At 43.3% G+C, this 12,885-nt stretch overlaps 1 protein-coding gene across 1 annotated transcript in view; it reads left to right on the top strand.

The window, feature by feature from the left end:
- PPFIBP2 (PPFIA binding protein 2) overlaps window positions 1-12,885 on the top strand; it is a 144,934-nt gene that overhangs the window by 70,082 nt on the left and 61,967 nt on the right. Inside the window, 1 exon segment of the mRNA XM_007083180.3 lies at window positions 9,167-9,259. Within this exon segment, the coding sequence (XP_007083242.2) occupies window positions 9,167-9,259 (93 nt within the window).

Below are 12,885 nucleotides of genomic sequence, written 5' to 3' on the forward strand. Positions count from 1 at the left end.
GTTTAGCACAGTGTGGCACCTAGTAGGTATTCAGGAATATTTGAGTCATTGAATAGATAAGTGAAGAAAGAATGTGTGATTACATGAACTTTAGTTGACCAACCTGTTTGCTATTTATGAACTTTGCTTTACTTTCCCTCGAAGGTGGGCATTTAGATCATTTGACAGTGACACCTCTACCAGCAACATTTATCCTCCTCTTAGATATAATTGAAACCAGGAGGTGGAAGACCTAAAGAGGTCAAGGTCAGGATGGGATTTCTCTTGTTGGACTCTGAGTAGTCAAGAAGCTGATCGCACTCCACTCCTACTGCATCTGGAAGAAACTTCTTTAACTCTGTGCCAAAGATTGTAAACTGGCTTGACTATTCTTTGCCTAGAAAAGGTGGAACTGGTCCTGGGAACAGTTGGTTTTATAATAACTGACAGAAAACCTTTAACTCCCTAACCAAAAAATCTAGGGAGACTTTCCTATTTAGAAGCACCCACCTACACTCCTACTGCTTGGTTCCCTTGGTGATAGGTAACCTGAACTATGTAACAGGAATTGAGTATTGCCTCATGACCCACTTTTTATTTTTTTTGGTCCGTTTATTTTTAAGGTCTACATTTTTCAAGTTTCTAAAAAGTTTGGTATGTGAGTGGTACTTCTGAGCTTGAAGTCTGGCCTGAGTGACTCTGACCTCTCTTCTGTGCCTGGCAGCTATGACTCACTTAAAATTGGTTTTCTGGATTTGATAAAATCCTCTTGACTATGCAGCCTGGAAATACTACACATTTTCCCTTGTTTTCTTATTCAGCTAAAAACACGTCATCTCACATTCCTAATGACTAATGAAGGGAGAGCCTTATCCAGTATGTTGTTCAAAATCTTCATGTATTTACAAGCAAGAGGCCATCATATAAAATGATCTGACCAGTTGGGACAGTATTTGAAATGTGGCCAGGATCCTGAGGGGACTGGAATTCACAGCTTATTAGAAGCACTGAAGGAAATGTGACTTTACCTTGTGAAGACTGAAGATCTTGGTATCAAAACATGGGGGCAGATGTATTTTGGAGCCCAAGGCAGCAGCTCTGAGAAGTAGCTGTTGGCTCTGAATAACACCGTGATGGCTAGAGCTGTCACACTATACAGCCTTAGGATTTGCCCACACTCCATGCTTGCATGCCCCATGATACCCCCATGTGACCTCTCATCTGCCCCACTTGACTGTTCTGGAACCAGCTCTTTCCCCATGTTCAGAGAAGTGAGATGCTGACAGGAGGTCTTCTAGCCTGTACCAGTCAGGGGAATACTGTACAAGTGGCCTACCCAGCATTCCTGAGAGGGGACCATACCATACGCAAAGGGCATGCCGTTTTGGTAGAATCTGGCCGGGAGGAGAAAGAGTCCTCCTGGGGATTCTGCATGGCTCCTGGCCTTGGCATCAAGCACTCTTCTCCAGACCTCTGCAGAGACCTAACATGGCTCTTCCTTGGCCAAGCTACAATGGAGGGGCCAGCCAAGAGTGAGCAAGCATCATGGAATCTAACTAGCCACTAGAGTCAGAGGGTGATGGCTCTGGGGAAGCTGCCAGGGGTGATTTGGCTAGAATGCTAATGTTTAACTTAAATTGGACCTGACTTCCAGATTGGAACAGAAATAAAAATTCAAGTTTTTATGATTGGTGATTATCAGCTATTGAAATTCTCATTGTGCTCCTTTGTAATGTATGTAGTACATATTACTTACAATATGTAGTAAAATGCTCACAAGGAAGAAAAACTTGTGGTCCTGTAGATCTGACTCAAAGCATGGGCATCTTTTCAGGGACGATGGAAAAGTGACACATCCTCAGCTGTTTACACCACAAGTATGATTCCAGAGCTCTTAGATAGCAGTGAGTTCTATGTTGTCACTTGGGCTTTTTTCTTTCTTTCTTTCTTTCTTTATAGCCTGAAGATATTTTGGTTATTGTTCCCCTGGGCTGTTTGTACAGATCTTTACAGATACTTCATAGGTGTCCTAATCAGAAACATTGCCTTTTTGTTCTCTTGAACAAAAAGAATGAATTAATTAAAACTGTCAGTACAAGGGATGAACTGCTTGTAACCGTACTTGGGTCTTTTAGCTTAAACAAAGCCGTTTAAATGATTTCCATATTTCCACCATCATTCAAAAGCTGTTTGTATTAGACAGGAAATATTAGAGCATCCCTCTATAAAGAACATTCTGTGCCTTTATTCCTGTAGATTTTGAGGCTTAATGACCTAACTGACCCTCTACATTGCTCTGTGAGGTATAATTTTTTCCATTTAAAGGATAGGAAAACCTGAAATGAGATGACCTACCTAAGAGTACACATGGTTAGTACAGCCCTGCCTCCTAGACATTCGTAGCTGTCATTTTGCAGAGGTCATGCCTGTGTAGGAGGAGGCTATAGGAATTCTGCACATGCATATGGAAGCCCACAACAAAGTCTCCAGGGATCCCCTGCCTTGAATTCCAGATGGGCAAAGGGTGGGTGTGGGTACCCCAGCTCTTGGCCCCCCAGCTCCCAGACCTCACATTTGTACAGCATGTACAGACATGTCAGTCTTTCAATATAACTTCTTAAATGGCAGTTAGGTGTTTTCATGTTCTTATTGCCCTTTATTTATTCGTTTCTCATTCACCCTTACATCTTTTAGCTCTGTTTTACCTTCCTATTTATTGTTGTGTTTTAATTTATTTTTACTACCCCCCCCCCCACACACACCAGTTGATACCCATGGGTCTATCACATCTTGTATTATCTCCTGCCTTAACCTTCTTTCTCTACATGCGAACTAATGGAGGCCAACAGATGGTAGATAGGAAGTCTTCCATTTCACACATGAAGGAGACTGAGTGCCATTTTTATCCCAGTGCATCCCACACAGACATACTCTGTGCCACACTGGCTTTCGCTAATGATCCTGGTATTGACTATAGTTGGCTCAGAACTGACCATTCTTTCCTCAACTGCCCATTCAAGGAAATCAGCAGTAAGCAGAATTTCTTTGTAACTTAGTATTCTATCCAAAACACAGGAATTCTTTCTTGTTTTCAAAGGAGTAGATTTCGGTCAATTGATTTAGTACCTTTTTAGACAAATGCATGAGACTGGGCTGTCGGGTGCAAGCAACAGAAACTCAGTTTGAACCCAGTGCAGGTTAAGAGGGAACCAACAGGAAGGGCAGAAATCTCACTGCCTTGAGACCACGTGAATCTGAGATGAGAATGCCACCAGTCTCTTTCTTGGCTTTTATTTGTGTTTCCATGCATGTTGGTTTCTTTGTTGACTTCCGCAAACCAGCTGCTTCCACAGAATGAGGACATGGCTACTAACAAACGTAAGAACCTTCTAGCACAACCACTACCATTTTCTATTCCCAAGTTTAAAATTTCAGTTTAAAAGGATTCAACCATCCATGCTTTAGATCAGGTGGCTGGGAGGGGTGAGAATATCTCTAAGAAGGTGGCAGCCCTCACCTGTGCCATGTGGTTACAGTAAAGGTAATGGCCCAGCCTATTCTAGACAGACAGTAGATTCCAGGGTTCAGAAGAATTCTCTGTATTCGTCTTTTATTCCCCCCCCCGAACAAGAAAACAAGAGGGAAATTGACTAGTCTGGAGGGTTTTTTTGGTTTGTTTTGTTTTTTGTTTTTTTATAACTAATAAGTTTCTTTTGGGGGCTCTAAATGTCCCCCAGATAATCTCATCCCTAATTAAAATGCAGTGACCCCCAAGATATGGAGAGCCTATTTTATTTCTTGGGTCTGTTGGTATTCAGCTCTCTGTGCATGAGGAACTTACTAAGAGTAAGTGGCTTATTCACCAACCTTTGGGAGAGGTGGAGGCAGGACTCAGTCTAGATTAGACTAGTGTCCTTGTTTGGCCCAAACTTCCTTTTATGTAGAGACTATCCATGCTGGAATCTTGTCTGGTCAGTGCTCTCCTTCCTAGACACACACAGTCCTCTCTCCCGCCTCTCCCTGCCCTCCTAATCACTGAGACTGATTAACTTTTATGATCAACTCCATGACCCCCAACCATAGAACACCCCACATGGCTGCTAAATCATCCTAAAGCCTCTCTTTTCCGCTTCATAATGGCTTAGGAAATAGCCCCACCTTAGACTGTTGATTATTAGAGCTCTATACTATGCTTGCCCAGCCCTAGAAGTAATAGCATTTGGGGTCTTCTAAAAATAGATCCATAACCTGCCAGAGTCAAAGTGCTGTGTTTTCTCTGTTCCTGAGGACTCACAGTAACATCACTCTCAAGGCCTCAGGAAGTGCTTGATCTGAAAGTTCTGGACTGTGTTTCATATTTGCCTTCAAGAGTTCTGGCTTTTAGAGGATGGATTTCCCAGACTCTTGAGAGCAATGCCTTGATAAAGGCAAAGATGGTTTGGCTTCAATAATCTTGGCTAAAGTTACTCAGTTATTGACAACATACATACAAGAAGAATTCCCCATTCTGTTAAGTTCTGTGATACGAGAGAGGGAGCATGTTTCACTGTGACGTTCTGTCAAGATGCAAGAGGACATGGAAATGTCAATCTGTACTTGCCATTTCACCTCCATAGAGTACACAGATACCTTGCTTCCACACAGTATCTCTTGGTCCCACACAATGTACCAGGTAACTAACCTCAGTTATAGATTCAGGAACATCTCTGACTGTAGCAAATTTGAATGAGAAGATCCATTTTTCTTCTGTCACATTTGTAGAAATAATAAAACAGAAAATCAAATTGATGTATATCCTACCTAGTAGTACATCAGCAGTCTTTTAGATCTAGCCTAGGGGCTAACCTCATTAGTTGAATATAAATAAGAAATAATTTCGTTTTTACTCATCAATAGTGTGAGCATCCTTGATAGAGTAGAACAGGGTAGAACTCTCCTTTAAATTCCCCTGCCGTGCCAGAGTGTGGAGGAATAGAAATTTAGCATGTAGCACCCTTCAGAATTTGACTTGACTATTTTCCCTTGGTTGGTTGCCAGCATGGGTCTCTCAGTCCAACTTCAGGTGTGGAGAGCTGAGCAGCGACTCTATCACTGATTTACCTCCTAGAGAACATGGACAAGAGTTTTCAGAGACACCCAAACCTGAGTCACTCAGGGACCCAGATCTGCAAATTGATCTGAGTCTTCTATTGCAATTCCACTGTTAGAATTAGGGAAACTGGCATACCCTCTGATTAAACAAGCTCTTCTTAATTTTTTTTTTAAGATTTATTCATTTTTGAGAGAAACCAAGCATTTGGGGCAGAGAGGAGAAAGAGAGGGAAGGGCAGAGAGGAGAAAGAGACAGAATCTGAAGCAGGCTCCAGGCTCTGAGCTGTCAGCACAGAGCCCAATGCAGGGCTCAAACCCACAAACCACGAGATCATGTCCTGAGCCAAAGTCAGATGCTTAACCTACTGAACCACCCCAACACCCTACAAACTCTTTTTAAAGTAGGACAAGACAGAACTGTGTCCTAATTCTTCTTCTTCTTTTTTTTTGTTTTGTTTATCTTGAAAGAGCGGGAGAGTATGAGTGAGGTTGGGACTGAGGGAGAGAGAGAGAATCCCAAGCAGGCTCCATACTCAGTGCAGAGCCTGACGTGGGCTCAATCTCACGAACCACAAGATACCACCTGAGCTGAAATCAAGAGTCAGACACTCAACCAACTGAGCCACCCAGGCCCTCCCCATCTCTCTTTGAATATGTTTCTGAATAATTGGAATGACATTTTCCTAACCATGTGTCTTTTATGCCGTAATGAAATCCTCACCTTCAGCCGATAAATATTGGCATTCAACGAGATAGTTCTAAAATAATCCTCTTCTTGGTTCTGTTCTCAGATGCTTTTCAGGCTCTTCAAGTGGAGATGGTGTTTTATCCTGGTCTGTGCCTTTCTAAGGGACTGCAGTTTTCAAGACCTCAATCTTTTCTATATTGTGAAGACCTGGCTCTGTATGTCAGGAAAAGCAAAGAATGGTGATACTGCAGACTTCTGTCTGGGATGTCCTCTCCATCTCACTGCTGTTTAATACTTCTTGAAAGCTTGCTAGAGAGCAGAAGTGATTTTGGTAGACTGAACAAGATAGGAAGATGCTCTATTACTCTAGAAGCATGATTTGAGACAAGGGAGGTGCCTTTCTGCCATGAGGATTACCATCACGTGGACCAGTGTGACTGCTGGGGGAGAGGGTGTGCCCCTCAAGGCTGCTATGAGAGGAAGCAAGTACCAGAAACCACTGTTGTTGGTACTCAGTGTTCCTAGATCTTAAAATGTATTTTAACTACTCAAGAAAATATTTGAGCTTCTTACAAAAATGTTTATGGATGAAGTAAAATCCCACCTTGACCGAACCTCCCACCCCCAGCTTTCTGTAGCCCAGACACATCCCCAGGAGACAGCACTGTTCTGAGTTGTGTAGCCTTCCAGACACTTGGTCTATTTATTTTCATACATCTGCCATATACCCACGGAGCTGTGTAGTACTGTTTTCTAATACCACACTGTATGATTCGTTGGATCTTGCTATTTTCACTCTCCAAGATATCTGATATTTTTGTGATGGTTCATAAATACCTACCTCATGCTCTGAAATGCCACAAGTTGTCCACAATATGGATGAGCCGTAGTTTTTCTAGCCACTCCTTTATTAATGGACATTTAGGTTCAGATAGTGTTTTAAAACTTATTTTAAGTGAAATTTCATACAGTCTCAATATCTAAAACAAAATTTGTACTTGATCTCTTTAATTAACCTACAACAGAAAATTAATTTCCCACGTAGTCAGTTAGGCAAAATATCCACGTATGCCTCGTTCATACATTTGGTGCCTCAGTTCCTTCGTTTGCAAAATGGAATCAAAATAACATTCATCTTACAGGATTATGGGAAGTATTAAAAGAGTTAAGGCATGCAAAGTACAGTCAATAGCACCTGGCTCATGTCTAGTACTATATAAGTTCTTGCTATAGATCTGCTGTCCTTTGCTTGGGCCACATTGCATTGGTTCTCCATTGAATTGCTTTGGCCTTTAGCCTATATGATCCCTTAACCTTTGATCTATTTAGAGGGTATCATAGCAAAGCAGTGAGTTCTCCTGGGCTCTGTTTACAGTGAGGATATCATCATGGATATTGGGATGTTTATCCCATTGCATAGAGTCTCTGAAAATCTGAAAGTTTCTCCATTCTGTAGGAATAGTTCTGTTTCTCCCAGTTAGACTTTATTTACCATATTCGTCTTTTTCCTTCAGCTGCTAGAGTGGATCCAGATTCGTTTTTTGTTTTGTTTGTTTGTTTTTTAATCTACTTCTGTCATCTGTTATAGACTCTGTGGCGTGCATTTTGGGTATTAACTGAACTTATGGCATCAACTTGCTTTTTGGCCAGTTAGTAAAAACAGCTGTGCCTCTGGGTGATTGTATGGGTCCTACTTAGGCACAGTGGTGTGGTGGCTTGCTGCAGTCTTCCCTTTGGTCTTCTCTCCTTCACCTCCTGCTGGAGAAATGGCAGCTACCAGGGGTGGGTGGCCCTATACGTGTGTCGACTTTGGTAGTGGGATCAGACGTGCACAGCTTCCCTTGGGTGCCTGGGTCCTTTTCTCGCTATTCCCTGAAAATCACCATCATGTGAGTTCATTGACAGAGAAGCATTTGACCTGCTGTTAAGAATTATTTTCCTCTCGTTTTAGGTTCTGAGAATACTTCGGTTGTAATTATATCCTTGTGTACTAGTCAGAGTTTGACCATATGAGGATCAGAATTAATTTAGCAACAATAAACTGCCATGAACACAAAGAAGTCGTTTGTGATTGTTAAGGCCCTTTGTCTCTGGTATGAAAGAGCTTCCACAACCATGAACAAGATGCACACTGGAGAGAGGCTGGAGTGAAAGGCAGTCGTGCCGAGGCGGGTGCTGCAGGCCTGGCTAGCCTGGGGTTGGCAAGCCCATTCTGAAGGTTGGAATGTGGGGAAATGGGCTCAGGAGAAGGGGCCCACCTCTCCACCTGGGTTCCTCTCTGACCCACTCCTTTGCAAACCATGACTTGCCTCTGGAATGAGGAGACTGCCTCATAAACCTCAGAGCATTTACTCCTCTGGACTAGCCCAGATTCTGATGATTGTCACTTCCCCATTTAGCAATCAGATCTGCTTTTTCAGGCTGCCAAGCCCCTGAATGGCCTACCCTGGGCCTCTAGGTTTCGGCCTTCCTTTAAGCATGGAGGAAGGGAGTGTTGGTGGCATTGGGCCAGCTCAGTCACATTAGCAGCCACCTCTCTCCCTCTTCCCTGCTTATAACCAGGTCAGATACACCCAAAAAGTGACTGAAGCCTCCTGTCTCTTGCTCAGAGCATTTTATGAACTCTGCCTCCCATCTGCCATTTTATTTCTTCTCCCTTTATGCTGTTTTCTGGTTTCTGGATCTCTCTGTTTCCTGTTAGTCCTTTGAGGTCCCTCTGGCTATCATTTGGGGTCTTCGTGGGATGTTTCATCTTCCCCTGTAGTGTGAGAACCGAGAGAAGTAAGCATGCAGCATGCCAGCCTGGCCTGCTAGAGCCCTTATGGAGGGGAGGGATTAGCCACTCCTGGAAGGCATGTGTGAGTGGATGAAGGGCCTTGTGGCTGGTGTCCCCCATCCTCTGTGCTCCCTGCGGTGCTCAGGATGGGCCTCCATGCCGTGAGGTGTGCCTTGGGTCTGGAGAACTCTGGTGTGAGAGTTAGGAGAGACCGAGATCTGTGCAGAACTTGTTCCCACATAGCTCCTTGGTGAATGGTACCAGCTCCCCGGCCTCCGCAAAGAGTAGCCTCATTGCAGTTGGTGCGTCTGGCAGGCTGTGCCTCCACCTAAACCAGACCCAACACGCCCAGTCAAGTCAAGCACCACTGGGTCTGGAGTTCCATTCAGGCCTTCCTGGCCAAGGGTGAGGTCATCGGGGTGGGGGGATGATTTTGCCAGCTTTCAAGGCGCACCTTTCAATGGTCCTCCTCGTAGTAGTTTTGAAATCCTGTGGCTTCCTGTTTAGGTGGGTGGTTTTGCACATGCAACCAGCATGTGCTGTCCTCACAAATTACACACTTCGTTTTAAAGTTGGTAAGATGTTTTCCCAACCTTTTAAGTGTAATTCTTTCCCCCCTACCCCCTTTTTAGTCCCAGGTGAATCACCACGGTGCTGCTAGTAATGAAACGTACCAGGAACGCTTGGCACGTCTAGAAGGAGATAAGGAGTCCCTCATTTTACAGGTGGGTCCTTTTTCATGGGAAACGGCTTATCCTGTTACCTCCGCCTCTGTAGGTGCCCTAAGTGGAAGGGAAGTACAAGAGGTTTTTTTTTCCCTTTGGATTTATCCTGCTCCTGAAGTGTATGTTTTTTAAATAGACTCTTCCTGAAACAAAGCAGAAAGTCACTGAGGCCACAGTGAAACGCTGGACTGGCTTTCGGGCCGTGAATGTGTTCCTTTACTCATCCTTGTACTACTGAGCCTGTACACTGGAAGCTCTGTGGCCAGGCTGATGAATGAGGCCCTGTCCTCTAGGAGCCCAGGAATTTTCTAAGGGAGATAAGATGTGTCCTCATGTCTCTAATAAAACAGCCATGAGTAATATGGATGTAAGGTTGGATGCTGACAGGATCAGGCCCAAATCGTCTGGAGCTGGATCTAGACTGATCACTTTGAGGCCAAATCCCCTGGAGCTGGTAACATGGGCTAATGAGCCTTTGATGACTTTCTTGCCTCAAAGAAAGGAACTCCAAAACTTGTTATGGAGAAAGATCGTCAAAGGAACATTTCAGTTCTGAAAACTCCTGTTCCTTGGCAGGACATGAAGTTGAGCATTCTTACATGAGGCCTTTTGTTGTGATAGGGGCTCTTTGCTGTGTTCACTCTCAAACGCATAAATCAAGCATTTGTTCAGTGCCTGGTATGTATCAGGCACTGTGATTGATGATTTGGAGGATCAGAAAGGACATATTCCAGTCCTGGCTCCTTCAAAATCTTGAAGCGTGGTAGACAGGGCTGGTAGTGTATTGGGAGAGGGGGCAGGGTAGGGTTCTAGAACCCTCCACTGTGGGCTTTAGCTTAGAGCACTGGAATTAAGAGGCTATTTGGCTTTTTTCCTTCTATTTCATCTTATTCATCTTATGAATGTAAGAGTAATGAATGATTATTTTAGGAATTTTGGAAGTCAAAAAGAGAGTTTAACATTTTGGCCTTTTTTCCCTAGCCTTTTCTTTTTTTTTTCCTGTCCCTATTTTAAATAAGCTTGGGCCAAATGTGCAATTATATAATTTATATCTTTTTTTTCCCATTAATTTGTTAATTAAAAAAATATTTGAGGGGTACCTGGGTGGCTCACCCGGTTAAGCATCTGACTTCGACTCAGGTCGTGATCTCATGGTTCGTTCATGAGTTCAAGCCCTGCATCAGGCTCTCTGCTATCAGCACAGAGCTTGCTTCAGATCCTCTGTTCCCCTTTGTTCTCTGCCCCTCCCCCTCCCATGCTCATTTTTTTCTCTTTCTCTCTCTCTCAAAAATATATAATAAACATTAAATATGTATATGTAAGCGACTGCAATTTGGCAGACACTAGTTTTAGGTGCTGGGGTTGCAGCCGTGAAGAAAATAAACTAAGTTGCTGTTCTTACAGAATGTGTGTGTGTGTTTCGGGGGGGGGGGTGTCTCTCCAATAAACCAATACATAAAAGGTTTCTGACAGTGATAAATCCTATGGAGAAAAGGAAAGCAGGGTAAGGATTATGTAGTCAGGGAAGACCTCCCTGATAGGAGTCCTGAAGCAAGCGAGGGAGGAGGGATCCCCGTGGATGCCCAGAGAAGCACATTCCAGGCAGGGAGGCTGGCCCCACACACACCCTGAGCAAGGAGTGTGCTTGGTGTATAGGATGAACAACAAGGGTCTGTGTGGCTGGAGTTGATGACCGTGAAGAAATCTGGTGGGGAGGAACTACCTTCAGAGAGGTAGGAGGGGGCAGATTATATAGCACGTTATATCGCACATATTTTGAGGGATGTGTAATTTGAAACTCCATCCCAATGAAGCAATTGATCAGAGTTTCCAATTTGAAATTTTGTGGCAAAAAGTATGAACTCACAAACCTTTGAACCAGGAACCTTTGTGGCTGAAACCACACATTCTGTTTAAAGGTACACAATTTAATAAAGTCCTCTGTGATAATGTTCTCTTTGACATTCACAGTTTTGTTTTAAACCTTGAATCCTTCTTCGCATTCTGTATCTCCCTCTCTCTCTGCTCCTCCCCACTCACACTCTGTCTCTCTCTGTCTCAAAAATAAGATAAAATATTAAAAAAAATTTTTAACCCTGAATCCTTGAAGAATCCTTATTTCCAGTCCTAACACACATGGGAAACTAATCACAGAAGTCAGAAGTGGATCCTAGTGGTTTCTATTCCAGGAGCTTGTGAACAGCCTTTCAGAGCTGCTCGTAGGTGACCACCCTGTTTTGTAGTGACCCATGGAGCCGGTTAGACCCTCAACATGGTAGAGCCTTTCGGTTAACTTACAAGGCAGCTCAGCCAGACTGAATTAATTCAATCACTTGGCCCAGAATGTTTTCCTAGATCTACTTGGAGAAGAACGAGGCAAATCACACATAACAAATTACTTTGTTTTCATAATACTTAAAACACACACACACACACACAAAATCTTCTGTGCTCACTTTGGCAGCCTATGTACTAAAATCAAAATCTTATATATCTTCATCAGAATGTCATTTTTTTAAGACAAGGATTTTCACCCCCTCCCTTTTTTTCCACTTCTGTATTCCCCACAGTGCCTAAAATTATGCCTAGCACAGAGTAGGGACTCAAAGTATTTGTTTTTATTGAATAAAGGTCACCTTCTAGGATCTTTATACAGTTGTCCCAATTTTCTTTGCCTCTCTCCATGATCTTTCTACTGAGTATTCAAGTTTGTAAGGAAAAAAAAAAAGTTTTGTAAAGAGCCCGTAGCCTTGCATGTCTTGAGTCTTACACACAGCTGAGCTACAGGGCATGGAACGCTGGGGACCACATAGTCATGTGGGTACCGCCAGCGCATGGCCCTGAGGTGTGGTGCAGATGATATGTGTTAATCCTCATAATAAGATTAACCATAACGCAACCTTCCCAAACAGAAACTCTGAAACCCAGGGAGCTCTGAAAGGCCACCCTCTGGATTCCTACCCCTTTGAAAGTAGAGCTAGTAGCTATAAAAGGCCAGGACTGCTGAGAGTGTTGGGTCATGAGGATTGAAAAAACCACCTCAAAGGTTTGTGTTCAAGATGGGCCTAACTGGCAGAAGGCACCTGTTTTTGGATTATAACTGGAATATTTGTACACTGTGTATCAACTCCAAGAATGGGTTTCAATAATTCATTATCCATTTGGGAACATAAAAATGGAGAGCTTAAAGTAGCAGTATTCATTTGGGGTTTTTTTTCCTTTGTAAAGGGAGCTTTGTAATTTTTTTTTTAATGTTTGTTTTTGAGAGAAAGCATGAGTGGGAGAGGAGCAGAAAGAGAGAGAGATAGGGAGACCCAGAATCCAGGCCCCAGACACAGGCCCCAGGTTCTGAGCTGTTAGCACAGAGCCTGACTCGGGGCTTGAACCCACAAACTGCGAGATCATGACCTGAGCCAAAGTCAGATGCTTAACCGACTAAGCCATCCAGGTGCCCCTATAACTGATAGTTTATTTAAACGCTCATAAGTGAATTACATTAATTCCTTCATGCTCCAGCTATCATTCCTTTACAGACTGAGAAATCATTTAGGATAATCTATATGTAAATGACAATGACTCAACCATTGGTTGAAAACCAAAAGTGTCTAAAGGATCTTAATTTACCA

This window comes from Panthera tigris, chromosome D1 (genome assembly GCF_018350195.1).
Source record: "Panthera tigris isolate Pti1 chromosome D1, P.tigris_Pti1_mat1.1, whole genome shotgun sequence".
Lineage (NCBI taxonomy): Eukaryota > Metazoa > Chordata > Mammalia > Carnivora > Felidae > Panthera > Panthera tigris.